This window comes from Gobio gobio (assembly GCF_949357685.1).
Source record: "Gobio gobio genome assembly, chromosome: 23".
Lineage (NCBI taxonomy): Eukaryota > Metazoa > Chordata > Actinopteri > Cypriniformes > Gobionidae > Gobio > Gobio gobio.
Genome location: NC_137119.1, coordinates 10,714,941 through 10,733,972, shown reverse-complemented (window position 1 = coordinate 10,733,972; position 19,032 = coordinate 10,714,941). Strand labels below are relative to the sequence as shown.

Here is a 19,032-nt window from a genome sequence, read left to right as displayed (position 1 = left end):
GGCACCATTTTTTATCAATTCCACCTAATTCCTAAGCCCTACTTTACTTAACATACACATAAATGACTGATGAGTAAACAGTGTAATTTGCACGTGCAATTGAAGAGTCTGCGCTATGAGCACAGTATAACGTCTGGCAGGACAGTCCGTTTTTTCTGGGGTGTGAGACAAACAAATTGCGACTATGACGTTAGAATAATGACACCAACATATATCCTTACAGCATCTCATCTGACCACATATACTGAATCAGGACAATGCATTTTTCTCAGACACTCTTTACTCAAACTGATTCTGACAGAAGAGTCAACAGCTTTTATGCACGTCTTTCAAAATAAAAGTCTTGATAAAAAAGAAATAAAAAAATGTTTATTGCACACGCCGCCACCTACCAGTTGAGAAACACTGACATACATTTTTAATGGTTGTGAAGTAAGTTCAAGTTCAAATGTAGCACCTACTCACACAGTATGTGGTTTTGGAAACACTGTGGGTCTTGAGGAGTAGGGTTGAAGAACTCTGCTCTAAAATACGTTAAAGGTGCACTATTTAACATTTTTTCAGTAAAATTTCCAAAAAACCACAAGGCCATTGTTGTATATTTTGTTCAGTTGAGTACTTACAATATCCCAAATGTTTCCAACTTTTTGTAAATCGTGAGAAATTGCTATTTTAGCCAAGGAACCGGGACATGTGAGGGAGTCGCCTGTCAATTGCGTCATATCTGCGTTACCCTCAGTTTCCAGTTTTATTTTGCAGAAACGCTTTACTCTTACTACAGTGTGTAACAAGTGTCATAACAGGCGCAGAGCAAACGCACAGAGTAACGCCATAACATCATTTGTAACACACTCAGATGTATCTATTATGATAAACAGAGCTGCGTTACCTCATATTCATGACCGGAAAAGCGGAAATGGCACCGGCGACTGTGTCGTAATAAAAGTCCCGCTGCTCGCGAGCGTGTGTTGCGTTCATCTTATTAACAATCGCTCCAGAGGCCTTGCTCAGCTCCACAACACTCGCTCCTGCTCTGCTTCATACTACAGTAACGTTAATAATCGCATCCATGAATGTGATTTCTGCCCGAGTCCTATCCCGATTCTTTTCCACCGGCTGTTAGGTGAAGACCACATGTCCCAAGATTCTGTGCTCAAACTTGCCGTCACCAAACTACGCCCTTGTTTTGAATAGGCGACCTCTAGCCGACGGAAAAGTTACATAGTGCACCTTTAAGTAATACGTTAAAACACTGAAAAAGCTGCAACAGTTACAAAGAACTTTAGCAAGTTCAATAGAAAACATTTCTTTATAATAAATGTTATTTAATTGAAAAGAATTACACTTTTAGAAAACAAGTAGGATGCAAGAATATTACATAAGTTATGGTTCTGGAGGCTTTAGTGTAGAATAAATAGAGCATAGAGAGAATTCCAGTAGAGTCCCAGTACTTTTTTGTCACCTTACATCTTCCAAAGAAAAAGAAGAAGAGCATTGCCAAGCATGCTGGGTCATATTTACTAAATGGTCATGGCTTAGCTTCTGGGGTAGAACATGGCATATTTGGAAGTGCGGAAGCCCAAAAGGTCCCTCATTTCATTGCGGAACTTGGACAGGTCTTGCCGCAGATCGTTGAGGTTCTCTACCGTGGCCTGATCCGTGCTCTGCATCTTCTGCCTTGTGGACGTCAGATAACGGTGCACTAGGCAGCACATAATCTTCTGGTAGTTCTGGTCTCTTTTCTGCTTCAGGTTCGTCCATTCCTGGAAGCAAAAAGTTATTGGGTCATTGGTAGGCTGACTTTAAGGCACAATATTCTAGAGCTCACCACATTTCCACTAAAATGGTGCAAGACCCGGTTCTCTGCCAATGTTCTGGCAAACCTATTTCGAAGAGGCCCAGTGTTCGCTTTTCATAGGGCCAACTGGAGGGCCAACATCCTGCAGTGTTTTGCTCCAGCCTGCCTGGAGCTTTCTAGCACTTCTAAAGACATTGATTACCTGGCACATTTGTGTTTAACCCTTAAATGCATGAATGTTTTGCCAATCATTATTACATATTCCAGTTTTTAGTGACCCGGATCTATATCTAACACGGATGGATCTCTACCAGTTGGGATAATATAAAACTCCTGATATTAGAGTAACAATTACAGAAAAATTAAATAAAGCATATTTTGGAAGGGTTCAGTTTGAGCAGATGTTTTATACCATCATCACTGTCAGAGCTTATTTCCCAGTTCATTCATATTCTTAAACATATTCTCAAAAAATAATAAATATTTTGATTGCTGACAGCTTCTTACCCAGATCCACCATCAAGTGGCAGTGACACAAATTTTTGAGTGCGTTCATTCCTTGCTCTGCAGTAAATCACTGAGCCATTTCAAGTGTTGCTGATGATACTTCCTATTCTTTTGTTTTATGACTGCGGTAACTGTGGGCCCTATTATACACCCGGCGTAATGTGGCACCAGGTGCAACGCAAGTGTTTTTTGCTAGTTTCAGCCTGACGCAGTTATCATTTTCACGTCCTGCGCCACGTTGTTTAAATAGCAAATGCATTTGCGCCCAATCCGGCTTGTCCCGTCTGCTCACGTGTTTTAACCTCGCGCACGAGTAGATCCGTTTCCTTGCTAGAGAAGCATTCATTTAGCCTGACATCGTCATACTCAGATTCTAGTCAGAATATGAGTCTGATACTGCTCCATTGGGCTGTGATTATGGGGCGTGTTTCATCCGGACCAGGAAAGAAAATGCCTCTGCACTCAATTGGATAGATCTACAACCAATCAGAGCAATGGAGCGAGTTGTCAACAGAACTCAACTGCACGCATGCTGGAAGAAGTAGAAGATGAGTGTAAACGATTTTTGCTGGTGTTGTAAAAATTTATTTAAGGATACATGGAGTACTTACCAACACGATCATCATTTTTGAGAGAAATAGTAAAGGTGAATGCATATACGAACAAGTTCTCCATTTAGGATTAGAACAAATTCAACTCAAGCGCTCTTTGGTGACGTGCATGATTACGTCCCTATTGATCATCTGTCCATCATCGTATAAACCCCGCCCTGACAATTTCATTGGTCCGAACAGCTCTGGTTTGAGCAAAGTTGCTCCACAACGGATCAAGTCCAGACCGAACTTGCCGACCTCAAATGTTGTGGGCGAATGAGGAATGAGAAATGAATGAGGAGGTAGTAAATGATGTCCCGGGTAACTAAAGACCCTGAGGTATGCGTTTAAGGGTTAATTAGGGTCTGGGCTAAACTCTGGAGAATAGTCCCTCCAGAATCATGAATTGGGCACCCCTGCTGTATGCAATAGCAGCAGTTCTGCACTATAAAACAACAAAATCTCCCTGGTATGTTTCAGGCCCTGAACCTAATTTTTTGAGGTAGAAATGCATAGCATTAATCAGGAACATGGAACAATGTCGGGGGAAAGTGGGCAAGTAAGGTTGACAAATCCACTAACCATGCACCTGTTCCAGCACCAGTACAATTCTGTAAGGAACTAAGGATAGGCTGTCTTTAGAAACAACAGTTTTTACTTGATCATCAAATCGATCAATTATTCATATACCACTAAATGCAAACTATGGATACACAGTACAGTAGGTAGATCTTCCCAAATATAAGTCTTACATACCTTGAGGCTATTCTGTCTCTTGACCTTGCCTGTGGAGGTATGGGAACAGATCCATTTGCTCATGCTGATCACCAGGTAGCACACGGTCTTGGGTGAGGGGAGGATGTTAAAGGGTGGAGGCAGTGTGCACTTGTCATCAAAGTAGCTGAGCCACAGCTTAGCCCGAGCAAACTTCCACTCCTTATCTTCATGGTTCTGCAAGCAGAGAAAGTCATCAAGGTACAACAGTGATGCCTTCACTACCTGATGCTCATTGCTTGAGACAAATAACCAGAGGTATCTGTACTCATACCTGAACCAAAGCATTATAATATTCCTAAAGAGCTCTATCCATTAATATTCCCATTGTTCTCAATTATAAGTGATTGGTCACATGGCTGAACTGAATGCCCATGAGCAAAGATGGCAGGTTTCAGGTCACCTATTTCCACGGTTATAGAGCGTATGCGTGTGACGTCACCATCGGCTGGAATGACTGCGGTTACGCCCAATGAGTGGAAAAAGACTGAGTGGCAGCATTGGTTTTCAGCGTGAATGCCACGACAACACAGCTAAAACGGGAAAGAGCTTTGAGATTCATTGTATAAATAGATTTGACAAGAAATCTGAGGTACATTTTTACAGAAAAGAGAAACAAATGGATCGCTGCAATTCATAGACACAACTGGACTCCAGGTAGCGAAACGTGGATTTGCAGTTATCATTTTGTGTCAAAATGCTTAATTTTCATACCCTATATATTATATTATATATATTATATTGACAATTAATCAATTAAATATGTACCATCTTATATTCTGCATAATTGGATGTTTTTAAATAAACACTGAAAAAAAACTATAGAAGTTTTAGGGCTGGACGATATGATGATATATAACATTGAATTATACCTACCTATATTGTATTTATATTAAGCGTTCAGAGGGAAATTTTATTTAGGCATTTAATCGGTATTGAAATCAGGCGGATATAAATATCAGGAAACACGATTCCTAGGTGCATGTCAATATACATGGATCACTGGATTTTTGGTAAGTTGTAAGGTACACTTATATCAAGTCCAACCTTTAGTTTAAACTGATAATCGTTTGTTTTACTCATGTTTCCCCTATTAAATCCAGTCGCACAGAAGCTATTTTGCCACTTAGTCCGGCTGAGGAGACGTGTTCCAGCGGGAAAGTGATATCAATGCATACCCTCTAAATGTGCCAGCTGATTAAACTTTGTTGAAATGAACGGGAATGCTAATGGATAGACCTCCTTGAAACCATAGATATCCATAATAAAGGCTAGATGTCTTACGGCGGAGTCTCTAACGTCATCACAGGCGGCCATCTTGTCACAGGCAGGGCTCTGTGGTACCTGATGTAAGGCGAGTGATCTGCATGAACACAAATACTCTTATCTCAATGAAATCTTGACGGATTTACAAATGGTTTGGTTTCTAACAAACGTTATTAACGTGGATGCTTGAACAAATTATGAATAATTTTTCATAAGTATGCAGTGTCATTACTACATCTCTGACCTTTATAACAAACCAAACAGTTTGAAAATCGGTAGAAAATTGAGCAAGTGATGGTTAATTAAAAAGTGCAAGCACCCATGAAAACAATGTTACGAGTGAGCGAGCTGCCTGTGACAAGATGGCCGCCAGGTGCGGACGTCGACCTCCATTGGCCAGCAGTGCGGACGAGACATCTAGCCTTTGTTATGGATATCTATGCTTGAAACCACCAACAAGACTGCATTAACCTCTCTACTGCCCCCATCAGGTTTGGAGAACTCATAGCACAGAGGTTCTTAAAGCTGGCCCTCGAGATCCACTTTCGTGCAGAGTTTAGGTGCGTTCCATTCGACAGGGTCCCTTTGCAGTGTTCACTGCTCCCTACTCTTGAAGTATATCACTTGAAGTGGACTTCGCTGTCATCAAAGAAAGGCAACGACAGGGTCGCGCAGATTATGATATAACATAAATTAATAATATTGTAATTTATTTAATTTTCAAATTTAAAACCATATAATAGGCATATACATTTACAAAACACACAGTATGTATCTAAAAAATATAATCAAAACATTGTATTAGTTTATTAGTTTACATATACTTGTATATTTAATTGACTATTAAGATATTTGATGCTGAATATGAAAATCAATATGATTTTGAATATGAACAGCTCAATATGAAAATACATTCATGCAGAGGCACAATGATATTACGCAGCGCCTGAAAATAGGTTAACTTTCGTCAACATAACCAACGTGACAACCTGCTTGCACAGAGAGCGTGCTGGGGACTATTTTCAGGCGCTGCGTAATATCATTGCGCCTCTGCACCCATGGTACGGCTCAAAGTTCCTTGATTACTACGCAGGAATGAGAGTATAGTTCCTAGCCATATCGGTCTAGAAAATCGCAACTTTTCATTTTCCGTCGGTCTTAGTACACGATGTAACTGTACACAACATGTAAATAGGAAAATGTTGGCGTTATTTTGGAACTTATTGAGCAGTAGGCTAGATGGCTAGACTAGTCTTTGTGCTAAGCTAAGCTAAGCTAGCTGTGGGTGCGTCAGACAGAGTTATGGCACGCACGGAGATGAGAATGGTATGTATGGACTTATCTAACTCTGGGGGAAACGGTGAATAAGCTTAAGTCCCAAAAAGTCGGCGTGTTCCTTTAATAAGATGGCGGAATACCCTGCAGTCCCCTTACGGTCGAATGGAACGCACCTTTTATCTCCAACTCTAATCAAACTCACCTGCCTGTAACTTTCTAGGAAGCCTGAAGATCTTGACTAGCTTCTTCAGGTGTGTTTGATTACAGTTGGAGCTAAACTGTGCAAGATCTCGTTGGCCAGAGTAGAGAACCCCTGCCATAGCGTTCATGTGATGTTAACTCAGGTGGATGGATACTATGGAACTTCCTTTGATTCATTCTACTTGACGGAAACACACAATTACGGTAATTCTATCATGTTAAGAAAGCACCTATAGGATTCACATTTTTTGGAATCAAATCATCTCAAAGGTCACTCACAGCAATCTGCCTGAAGCTCTTATGCAGCATAGCCACCAGGAGTTTAGTGAGAACGATGACTACAACAATGTTGTAGGTACCGACGATAAGAGCACCAACAAATGATCGCAGCTCCTCTGTATAGCTGATCCTAGTGACGAACAGAGCCACGTGTGCCAGGGAAAATATGTACCAGAAGAGGGCATAACATGTCCCCATAAACCTAGAGAAAGTTGAAGATAAATGATAAAGGTAAAAGATTTCATTAAAACAGAGCTTTTATACTTTTCATGGTCAATATGGAGCCTCACATCTTTAGAATCTTTAGATTCTGTCAAATTCCTTTCAAAGGGGTCATATTATGAGCAAGAGCTAAGAACTAAAAACTTCCTCCGCCGTCCAAGAAGAGCATTTATTGAAACTAAGATGCAAAAACAACTCATTTTGAATGAAAAATGTAAATGACCCCTTTAACTTTACATTTTTACAGGAAAGTTTGCATATTTTTTGCTCAAAGACTTATGGCATAAGTCTTTGAGCAAAAAAATGACTTCAAGTTCTCTAATTAGTGTAAATGAAATGAATGGCAAAGTACGTGTGAAAGGTGTCGTTGCTCTGCAGCGGACAGAAGATGCCTTCGCAGTTTTGATCTTTGCTTTTGGATGGATCCTTCTGGTCTTTTCCATACAGCTGTCTCAGGCCGATGGTGAAAGAGATGAGCACGAGCAGGAATAAGCCAAGAAACTTCCCAAACTCTTGTAGCATCTGGCCCATGGAGATCTGCAATGACAAATACAGCGGCCCTTTCACATTAAAACATGAGTAACAGAAATTTTCCTAATAAGGAATATTCCAGGTTAAATACAACTTAAGATCCATTGCCATAATGCAGCGTTCTATTGTTTACCACAGAAAATCATTTTGACTCGTCCCAGTTTGAAAAAAAAATCCCTAATATATATATAGGGGTGTGACGAGACACTTATTTCACGAGAACAAGACGAGACGAGATTTTTACATAGTATTTTGAAGAAATCATCAATGATGAAATACATGAATAGAAAAATTGTTTGCGGGTGCATTTGAAATGTTTTAACTCATCATCTTGTAATAAATGTCATTTCAGTTCTGCTTTCTGAGTATGAATTATCATATGCAGTAAAAGACAACAAGCACTGTAAAGGTTTTGCCAAAAACTCAACTGACTGGCTTCTTTCCTGTATGACTGTCTCTTCAGACCTTAGAACTGCACATGAGCTTCTTTTGACCTCCTAACTGAACTCCCTCCCACAAATTGATCATAGATATTTTCGTTTAGGATGTATAGGCATTTGGGTATATTTAGCCATGCCCCGTGTCTAAATGACCCTGTTATAGCTATCCAAAGAGCAAAGCTCATTTTTTTTTGCTAATTATTGACCTAGAGAGTCTAGAGAATTGTACTGCATTGATTTTATTGTAGTTAAGCAAAAAAACTACATTTACATTTATGCATTTGGCAGACGCTTTTATCCAAAGCGACTTACATTGCATTCAAGGTACACATTTTACATTTTGTCAGTTCTTGCTTTCCCTGGGAATCGAACCCATGACCTTGGCGTTGCTAGCGCCATGCTCTACTGTTTGAGCTACAGGAAAGCCTATGACTAGTTTTCAAAGGTATAAATATTCTCAAATAGTAAACAAATGATTTGATTGACAGCAGTGGTTCTTGAAGGAAAATGTTTCAGAATGAGGAGATCTAACATATGATAAACATATTGTATGTGTGAAACTTAATGCAATAAAACGTGATATCGCTTCCCGGTGGCCGATTTCTTTCAAAATTCTCACAGACCTTTAGGTCAAACAGGCCCACTGAGTTTTGTTCAGATCTGCCTCCATTAACCTTGCCTAATAGGTCCTCAAACTTCATTGGTTGATGGCGGCTGTTTTTTTTTTTTAGATATGCGAATGTCCTCCTCATTGACCATCATGGCACCTTGAACATTGCATGCATTACATTGCAATTTTCAAATAAATTAGACTTTTTTCTGCTGCGAAGACCCTAGGACTACTTCGCAAAAGTTGGTTTCAGGCAAAATCCAAAATGGCGGAAAACTTTTTCGCTGCGAAAAACCTAGGACTAGCTTTCAAAAGTAGTTTCAGACAAAATCCAATATGGATCCAATATGGCGAAAATTAAATCGGAGATATACGTTGTCAGTTTTATGGCGGAATAATAATAAAAATCCTTACAATTACAATAGGGTTTCAACACTTCATGCTTGAACCCCTAAAAATGACAGAATCTACATTTTGGGTGAACTATCCTTTTAACCCGGAATACTATATTCCTTTTGAAATAGATATATTTGAGAAAAGCTATTTATGGGTTGATGGTCATAGAATTAAAAATGTTTTCAAGTTAAGTAAATATGGCAATGTTCTGAAACAAGTTAATTTTAAGTGTTGGATGTCATTTTTAACTAACTTCATATATCAGACAACAACTAGTCACTGATAAACCCGGCTTGGGTAAATATTTGTTTGACTCATTTGGGGGTAATGGAAGGGGAACATTTCTCGGTAGCAACATTAAGTGACCTGTACTTGCACACATACAGTAGACTAGCTCTTTTAAGATGCCTACCTCTGTCTGTACTTTAGATTCCACTGGCCTTTCCAGTGTGGGCTGAGGACTAGATGAATCGCTTGAGTCAAGTCTGACCGGTAATGTTCTGTACTGTGTGTTTGCTCTGAAACATAGCCAGAATGTTTTTTTTTCTCCCTTTTCTTTTTCAATTAGTTCAATAAATGTTCTTGTCACTCTCAAAGCCATTTTCCACATCTAATATTTTTCAACCTTTGTTGAACTATGGTAGTTGCAGTAGCCATTTGAAACTTCTGTCTCTGATATGAAGCCCTGGTGTCATGCCAAATCCAACCTCAAAGTGTTTCCACTGGCTGAAGTAACTTTTTTTTTTTTTGAGAATTCTATTTGATGCCTGATTATGGTTGGCAAAGCTGAATTTTCAGTCTTTACTGTCACTTCTGATCAATTGAATGCATTCTTGCTGAACAATGTATTAATTTATTTAAAACAAAGATGGTATCTTACTGACTATAAACATTGGAACGGTAATGTGATCAATTACAATAGGATGACGCTATAGAAAGAGCTCTGTTGAACACATTTAATCATGTTTTAAAATCCCTTCCACAGAATTTTGTAGATTCCCCCCCCCAAATATCAGCACGATAAAAATGGAGGAAAAGCCCACAGATTCCATCTGGACCTGCAAGTGACTTCTCTTTTACATCCAAGCAAGCAAGACACCCTTAAAAAAAGAAAAGAAAAAAAAAGTTTATTTAAGTCTGCTATTAGTATACTTCTTTTAAAATAAGAACGTTTTTGTGTTCTCAGAAATAAACATTAAATTACACTTTAGTATACTTTAGTATACTTTACTTATACTGACCGAAATGTCTAAGTATATTTGGCCTATTATACTCAAACTTTTGATCAATATATACTTAAAAGTATAATTAAGTAAACTAAGTATACTTGGCTTGTATTTGTGTTTACTCCTTTGATTGAGTATAGCCTATGAAATACTTTTTTTCATATACTGTCCCATAAACTTACATTTTTAATATATTGATTTATAAAGAAAACTTACTTGAAGTATAAAACTACTAAACTAGTGGTTTACTGAGAGTATACTTAAAACTACTTTCATAAACTAACATTTATTATTATTATTATTATTATTATTATTATTCATTTTATTTATAGGCGCCTTTCATGACACTCAAGGACACCTTACAAAGTTCACACAAAAGATAAAAGTTGCTTGGCCACAAGTGCTACATTTAACTATTAAACTATGAGTATACCTATAGTTCACTTGTAGTATAGTTGCAGTACAAATGAAAAACGTAGTTGTAAACTAGTTACTGTTACGTAAAGTATACTTTTATACATGTGAAAGTGACTTGTGGCCAAGTATGGTGATCCATACTTGGAATTTGTGCACTGCATTTAACCCATCCAAGTGCACACACACAGCAGTGAACACACAGGGTGCTGTCACATGGTGTCTTGGTGTTGGTTCATGTTCATTGTTCTTGGTTCATGTTTTAGTTTATCATGTTCTTGCTTTGTTTTAGTGTCTTGTTCACAGTCTTGTCATGCACTTCCTGGTTTTGTCATGTTTCAGTGTCATGTGAATCCCATGCCCTCATGTGATCTTGTGTCTTGTCCTGTCATTGGTTCATTGTCTCATCACTGTTCACAGGTGTCACTTGTCTTGTCATTAGTCTGTGTGTGTATTTTAGCCCTCATGTTTGCCATGTGTCTTGGTCTCTTATTGATGTTGTAACCCGTTGGTGGTGAGTCTGTTTATCTGTTCTAGTTTAGGTCATGCCAAGTCAAGTCAAGTTTAGTTAAGTTAGCCAAGCCAAGTTTTTTGTTTATGGTTTTTATGTTTTGATATATTGAATAAAACTGCACTTGGGTTCTGCAACTCGCCTCCAGTGGATCTATGTTACAGAATAACAGACCTACAAAATGGACCCAGCAGTTGTATCCTTGCTTCGTCTACGCCAGGGAAACCAAGCCATAGAGAACTATGTGGAGGAGTTTTGTGGACTTTGCTACCAGGTGAACTTTAATGATGTTGCCCTCAAGGGTATTTTCTTAAATGGACTTAATGACCTTTTAAGGTATTTGATGCCAGAGAGCAATTCTCCAGGAACTCTAGCTGGATATATTGACTATGCACTTCAGTTGAGTGGCTCATCTTTTACTGTGGGAACGGTGGATGAGGAGCTCCACGTTCCCACAGTACTCTCCACCCCAGTGAGCCCAGCCCACGTCCATGCTCCAGCCCACGTCCATGCTCCAGCCCACGTCCATGCTCCAGCCCACGTCCATGCTCCAGCCCACGTCCATGCTCCAGCCCACGTCCATGCTCCAGCCCACGTCCATGCTCCAGCCCACGTCCAGGCTCCAGCCCACGTCCAGGCTCCAGCCCACGTCCAGGCTCCAGCCCACGTCCAGGCTCCAGCCCACGTCCAGGCTCCAGCCCACGTCCAGGCTCCAGCCCACGTCCAGGCTCCAGCCCACGTCCAGGCTCCAGCCCACGTCCAGGCTCCAGCCCACGTCCAGGCTCCAGCCCACGTCCAGGCTCCAGCCCACGTCCAGGCTCCAGCCCACGTCCCCGTCCAGGCTCCAGCCCACGTCCCCGTCCAGGCTCCAGCCCACGTCCCCGTCCAGGCTCCAGCCCACGTCCCCGTCCAGGCTCCAGCCCACGTCCCCGTCCAGGCTCCAGCCCACGGCCCCGTCCAGGCTCCAGCCCACGGCCCCGTCCAGGCTCCAGCCCACGGCCCCGTCCAGGCTCCAGCCCACGGCCCCGTCCAGGCTCCAGCCCACGGCCCCGTCCAGGCTCCAGCCCACGGCCCCGTCCAGGCTCCAGCCCAGGCTCCAGCCCACGGCCCCGTCCAGGCTCCAGCCCACGGCCCCGTCCAGGCTCCAGCCCACGGCCCCGTCCAGGCTCCAGCCCACGGCCCCGTCCAGGCTCCAGCCCACGGCCCCGTCCAGGCTCCAGCCCACGGCCCCGTCCAGGCTCCAGCCCACGGCCCCGTCCAGGCTCCAGCCCACGGCCCCGTCCAGGCTCCAGCCCACGGCCCCGTCCAGGCTCCAGCCCACGGCCCCGTCCAGGCTCCAGCCCACGGCCCCGTCCAGGCTCCAGCCCACGGCCCCGTCCAGGCTCCAGCCCACGGCCCCGTCCAGGCTCCAGCCCACGGCCCCGTCCAGGCTCCAGCCCACGGCCCCGTCCAGGCTCCAGCCCACGGCCCCGTCCAGGCTCCAGCCCACGGCCCCGCTGTCCCACCCAAGAAAATTTTGGGGGGGGGCAGGGGGTACATGGAGGCCATGAAGGCCACGCCTCTGTGGGCCCCTGAACCGCCATTACCGCCATGGCCTGATGAACTGCCGTTGCCGCCATGGCCTCCCACGCCTGAGGGTCCAGGTCCGCCCACGCCACAGGGTCCAGGTCCGCCCACGCCACAGGGTCCAGGTCCGCCCACGCCACAGGGTCCAGGTCCGCCCACGCCACAGGGTCCAGGTCCGCCCACGCCACAGGGTCCAGGTCCGCCCACGCCACAGGGTCCAGGTCCGCCCACGCCACAGGGTCCAGGTCCGCCCACGCCACAGGGTCCAGGTCCGCCCACGCCACAGGGTCCAGGTCCGCCCACGCCACAGGGTCCAGGTCCGCCCACGCCACAGGGTCCAGGTCCGCCCACGCTCCCAGGCCCGGCCGTGTCATGTCTGGGTCCGGTGCCCCTGCACGGGCCTGGCCCCCCATCCCTCCCCCAAGACCGCCCCCCAAGACTTTTTGTTAAGACTCTTTGTTAGGTTATTGATGTGTTGGTGTTGTTTGGGCGTCAGGGGCCGCCCATAGAGGGGGGGATCTGTCACATGGTGTCTTGGTGTTGGTTCATGTTCATTGTTCTTGGTTCATGTTTTAGTTTATCATGTTCTTGCTTTGTTTTAGTGTCTTGTTCACAGTCTTGTCATGCACTTCCTGGTTTTGTCATGTTTCAGTGTCATGTGAATCCCATGCCCTCATGTGATCTTGTGTCTTGTCCTGTCATTGGTTCATTGTCTCATCACTGTTCACAGGTGTCACTTGTCTTGTCATTAGTCTGTGTGTGTATTTTAGCCCTCATGTTTGCCATGTGTCTTGGTCTCTTATTGATGTTGTAACCCGTTGGTGGTGAGTCTGTTTCTGTTCTAGTTTAGGTCATGTCAAGTCAAGTTTAGTTAAGTTAGCCAAGCCAAGTTTTTTGTTTATGGTTTTTATGTTTTGATATATTGAATAAAACTGCACTTGGGTTCTGCAACTCGCCTCCAGTGGATCTATGTTACAGGTGCATTCCATTCGACAGGGTCCCTACGCACTGTTCACTGCTCCCTACTCCCTGAGCACGGTATATCAGTTGAAGTGGACTTCGCTGACAATAATCGCTCATTTGGAACGCCCTGCAACGTCATCAAAGAAAGGCAACGACGGGTGCAGATTACGACATAAATTAATATTGTAATTTACTTTACTTTCAAATTGAAAACCATATAATAAGCATACATTTACAAAACACACAGTAGGCTAAAACATATAATCAAAACATTGTCCATTAGTTTTATTAGTTTACTTATAACCTGTATTGACTATGAACAGATTTGAAGCTGCACCTGTCATTCAATATGAAAATACTTTGATTTGGTTAACTATGTATGTAGGCTATTCTTAATGGGCTTTGTAGCGGTCTCATCTCGTGCGCTTTCTTTCCCAAGTGCAGCTGCACAGTAAACATTCCTGAGGTAAATAAAGTAAAATATAAAATGACAGCCCTCAGGTGCTTCTCAAAACTTTTAATTTGTTTAAATATTCATAAAATATAATATACAAATGTAACAGTTATTGCCATAACAATTCATAAATACTCTAGTTTGTATAATAACTATGAATATTCAAATGCATATGTAAACTCCTTAATCGCAAAGCTGTTTAAAAACTATTCCAACCAACGGCTCTGCTCCATCATTAATTAGTTCAGACAGGTGATGCATGCGACGCGCAAAGACATTTGGGTGATTTTCACTCTCTACTTCCTGTGAAGTGATGTATCGATGTTCCCTTCTTCCCTGCGCCGTTCGCAGTACCCTTCGGACTGAACATGTTCGCTCCCTTTGGATTGGAATCTCACTTAAGATGGCGGAATACCCTCTGAAGTCCACTTCGCAGTCCACTTACGGTCGAACGGAACGCACCCACACACTGTGTATTAAGTATTGAAATAGTACACTTACAAGTATCCTATTAGTACATTGATATTAGTATACTTACTACATACAGTATGCTTAAAATATACTTTCCTTAAAAAATTTACTTGAAGAATAGTTATCTTTTGTAAGGACAGGATTTGGCAATACACCAGCCCATCACATATTGCACACCCGGTATGTTAACGCTTCACACACAATTCAGACAGCTGTACTCTACAAACACCATATTACTCCTTTAAATAAAGTTTAAGCGGTCGGTTTGACGTCTCAACTCTTGCCCTCACAAAGAGAAATATGTTCTCAGACGTTTATCCAGAGGTGATTTAGTGTTTTCCACTTGCTATCCTTCCTTGGGGAAATTTACTAGACACGCTCAACATAATAATGCAACAGGAGGGAGTATGTCTGAGTGTTCCTCTGCCTTCCCAGTGGAGGTCTGCTGTGTGAATACTTGGGTCTGTTCCTTGTCATTCCTGTATCTGTACATCATATGTTTGTCTGTTAGAGGGAGTGACAAAGCAACCATTTAAACGTCGGTAGGTATGCACATTTACAGAAAACCAGTAATACCATGCTCGTTCCGCTAAATAACTTGCGTAGGGTGTGTGTTCATAAGTGAATCCATTACAAGTGAGTGCGTGTGTGCATATGCATCATTCCGACCACACTTCTTGAGAAAATTACTTTTCCATACAGCAGCGCCAGACACTGATGTCAGTCTAAGAGAGCGTGAAGGAGAGCAGAGAGCCACTCACACATACGCTCAGGACTGACATGGTGTTACTCATGCCAAACACTGGAGTCCTCAGAGAAGAGCACTGCATTATGCAACCTCTCTACTGCTGAAGACTGAAGCTGATTCTGTGAATCTCACAACAATTATGTAGAAAGAAATCCTCCTGTTAACGCAGAGCATGGCACACTGCCAAGTTCAAAGCGCTACTGAACAAACAGACGCACATCTTGACAGCTTGTCTTTCATCTGTTCTTTAAGAAACAATAAAATGTTGGTTCAACAAGTGCGTGTTAAATGCTAAGTCATAGAATTGTCGAGTCCAATTCAAGACAAGTTATAGGTCCCTGTCCCACAGTGGCTGGGAGGAAAAATTCCCAGCTACTATGAAAAAAGCAGGAGGTAGATGATACTTTGAGATTCACCCCCAAACTATAAGTGGGACATTTCCAGCAATAAATCCTTATAAATGAGAAATTAAATCCCATGGTAGAGGTGATCAAATGGGGATTCAACCAACAGATCTGATAGAAGAATGATAACAGACACTTGCACAACTGATGAGATATAAAATGAAAGAACTTCCTGTCATTCTGTATTATAGGTGTGACCACTGGGAATTAGGTAACTGAAGAAAAAACTGCAGTGGTTTAACAGTTCACTGGTTCTGACAGTGAACGGATAAGAACTGCAGTCAGAGGAAGTTGTGATTACCTGTAAAGGCCCCAAGATGGAGCTGGTGGTATACATGAAGAAGAGACGCAGATAGCTCAGAACATTGGCGAAAGCAAAAAGCCCTTCTGCAACCAGGATGGGATGGAACGCATCCCAGTCTTTCCTCTCTCGTTCGATGTTCTTAAACTGAAGCAGAGGACAAAGGAAAGGCTGGTGTAAATGATGTTATCAGAGACACATTAACACAGAAGCACTTTAGACAACAAGAGTTTAAACATTGTTAACTCATTAGAGTCAAGACATGATATACTGTATTAGTGCTGTCAAAACAATTAATCGCGATTAATCGCATTCTAACATAAAGGTTTGTTTATATAATATATGTGTGAATATATATTATTATGGGAAGTGAACTTTATTCAATGTATTCAATTTCTGGTTAGCTATCCTACCTGTTAGAAAAATCTTAAAGCACTGTTTCCAAGATTACAGGGGTCAAAAACAACAAAAACAATACATTTTTTGTGCACTTTGACAAGGCAAGTAAAAATCTGAACCGGTCTGACTGGGCTAACAATTTTTTTTTAGCCTTGATATATTGAAGGGCACAGGTAAATGTGACATTTATCGTATTATAATGGGTTTATTTGAAGATTGTTTTAAGTTAACTTAAATTAAAAGTTGTTATATTATTTTTAAAGCCTTATAAATGCTAAAAATGATAGCTTTCAATACCGATTTCAATTAAAGGCTAAAATTGAGAAAAAAAATCTATTTCATAGAGACATCAGTAACAGAATTGGTTTTGGTGACAGTGGTCTTCTTTCATAAAAAGATGTCATTAAACAAATATGTAAAATATAGGCTTTATTATAGGCTTCTTTATTTGTTTTATACATTAATTTGGAAATTTAAAGATGAAATTATTACAATATTAATATAATCACAATTAATTAAATAATAATGTGCAATTAATTAGTAAATTTTAATCGATTGACAGCACTAATACATATAATACACACATGCGCACACACACACACACACACACACACACACACACACACACACACACACGCACACACAAACACACACACACATAATATATAAACACAAATTGTTATGTTAGGTGTGATTAATCGGTTTGACATCGAATGATCTGTAATTTACACATCCTTGTGTCATTCAAAACTATAACTTTCTGCTTCCGTGCACCACAGAACGAGCTGTTCAACAGTAAAGTACTTATTTTATGCACCAAGGAAGAAATAAAGTCAAAGACTGGAAAGAAAAGAGTACGAGTAGCCTAAATGATGACAGAATTTTAATTCTTGAGTAAACTAGTGGCTAATGACTTGGTAAAGTGCTCAGAATGTAATGTTCTGGACTGGGTTTATACCTTGCTGTGCGCCACCATTCTTAAGGCAAAGGTGGCCAAATAAAGTGAGTTCATGACGAAACTTAGCTGGTTCCGTGACTCTTCCAGGAAATCTTCCAATCCCTCATACCAGAGACGCTTCACATCAGACCACACCATGCCTGCAGAGATAGGAATTTGCCATCAGCGCAAAGAAGCTTCCAAGCAGCAAATCAGAAATTCTTTCGTTTTGAATAACAACAAGATTCTATCCCTGCAGTGCCAATGTAACTCAAATAACCATGCCTGACAGAAAAGATTTATGGATGCTTTTTAAACTAAGTGCAAATATCGATCAATTATATTTCCTCTAAGTGTAAGTATTTGAAAAAGTGATTGATAGATAGAAAGTCTTGGATGCTAGTCATACTTAGTGCAAAGAGTGGCAGATGCTCAGTGTATTGCATTACATTTTATAACAGCATACAATAATAACAACATATTGTTTACAACAATATATATTTACATTTATTAAAATGATAAATGAATGCTGCCTTATTGGGACCTTACTTATCGCTATCCCAAAAGCCCTCCCCTACACCTACTCTTAACCCTAACCCTATAGAATCTGCTGATCAGTAAAGGTATCCACAGTTTTGGGTTTGGTAACAATACGAGATACATGCGTCACGGACGACATGCCAGGTATTCAATGGTGAAGAATGGGATTGGAAAAATGCTGTATCCACTATGCTTACTCACCATGACACTACTCCTGTTATTGAATGATTTTCTTTTGTCACTTTGTTTGGCTCACCAGACAATGACAAGTTGAGTCAGTATAAAAAGAACTCTCAACAAGACAGGCTTTTGGGATTTAGTGTAAATAGACACTCATAAATATATTAGGGCAGGACGGTATGAGGGTATATATTTTGCACCATTTTTGTAGCTGTACCGTTTCTATTGTCATTATAAGAGAGTAAGACTGCTTTACATTATCTACATTTGACAGTGATAAAGAATCATAAATCATGCGTGAATCATGATTAATAAACACAAGTTGTGATCGTTTTTTCTTCCCTATGTAACGCATATCCGAGTGAAACAGCTTCTCAAATAAGAAAGAAATGTAGGGCGGGACTTGGTTTTGTCCATTGGGAATTGATTGGGTGGATGTGGTTTGCTATTGGTCAATCTCACTGAGTGACAGGTTGTGCCAGTGAACGTCATTAGAAAGAGATCTTACTGCAAGAGGGAGGGGGAGTTATTTTGATTAATTTGAAAGATTACAAGGGTACATTGCTTATAAAAAACAATGACGAATAAATAATTTATAATAAATACTGCAATATTCTATAAACATAAGAATAGTCCATTTTGATTTCATTATGACTTGTGATAAATGGTGTTTACAATTACACAATGATACATGGATTTTACAATTACTGACAACTTAAAAGAAACTTACACTTAAAACTTTTTTTTTAAAGAAAAATCTGTCATTATTCATTTTGAAGAATGCTGATGTCCAAACAATATTTGACCTCATTGTATGGACATTTATCAAAATGTATTTTGTGTTTCGCAGAACAAAGAAAGTCTTATAGGTTTGGTACAACATGTGGGTGAGTAAATGGCTTTCAATGGGGCTTAATGAGAATCTTTCATTAATAAAGTATTTAATTCATTTCATTATTCAACACATTTTTTGATCAATTTCCAGCTAAAAATAATTATTATGATAACGCTTTTGCAGATTTT

The 19,032-nt window shown here is 41.1% G+C and overlaps 1 protein-coding gene across 1 annotated transcript in view; it reads right to left on the bottom strand.

Annotated features, from left to right (window-relative positions):
• Window positions 1-267: 267 nt before the first annotated feature.
• Window positions 268-19,032, bottom strand: part of trpc1 (transient receptor potential cation channel, subfamily C, member 1) — a 43,283-nt gene continuing 24,518 nt past the window's right edge. Inside the window, exons 8-13 of the mRNA XM_079806738.1 lie at window positions 17,311-17,450; window positions 15,954-16,100; window positions 7,271-7,455; window positions 6,697-6,898; window positions 3,655-3,849; window positions 268-1,763 (exon numbers count right to left, since the gene is read on the bottom strand). Coding sequence (XP_079662864.1) covers window positions 1,536-1,763; window positions 3,655-3,849; window positions 6,697-6,898; window positions 7,271-7,455; window positions 15,954-16,100; window positions 17,311-17,450 — 1,097 coding nt within the window. The 3' untranslated portion in view covers window positions 268-1,535. The remainder of the gene's footprint in view (window positions 1,764-3,654; window positions 3,850-6,696; window positions 6,899-7,270; window positions 7,456-15,953; window positions 16,101-17,310; window positions 17,451-19,032) is intronic.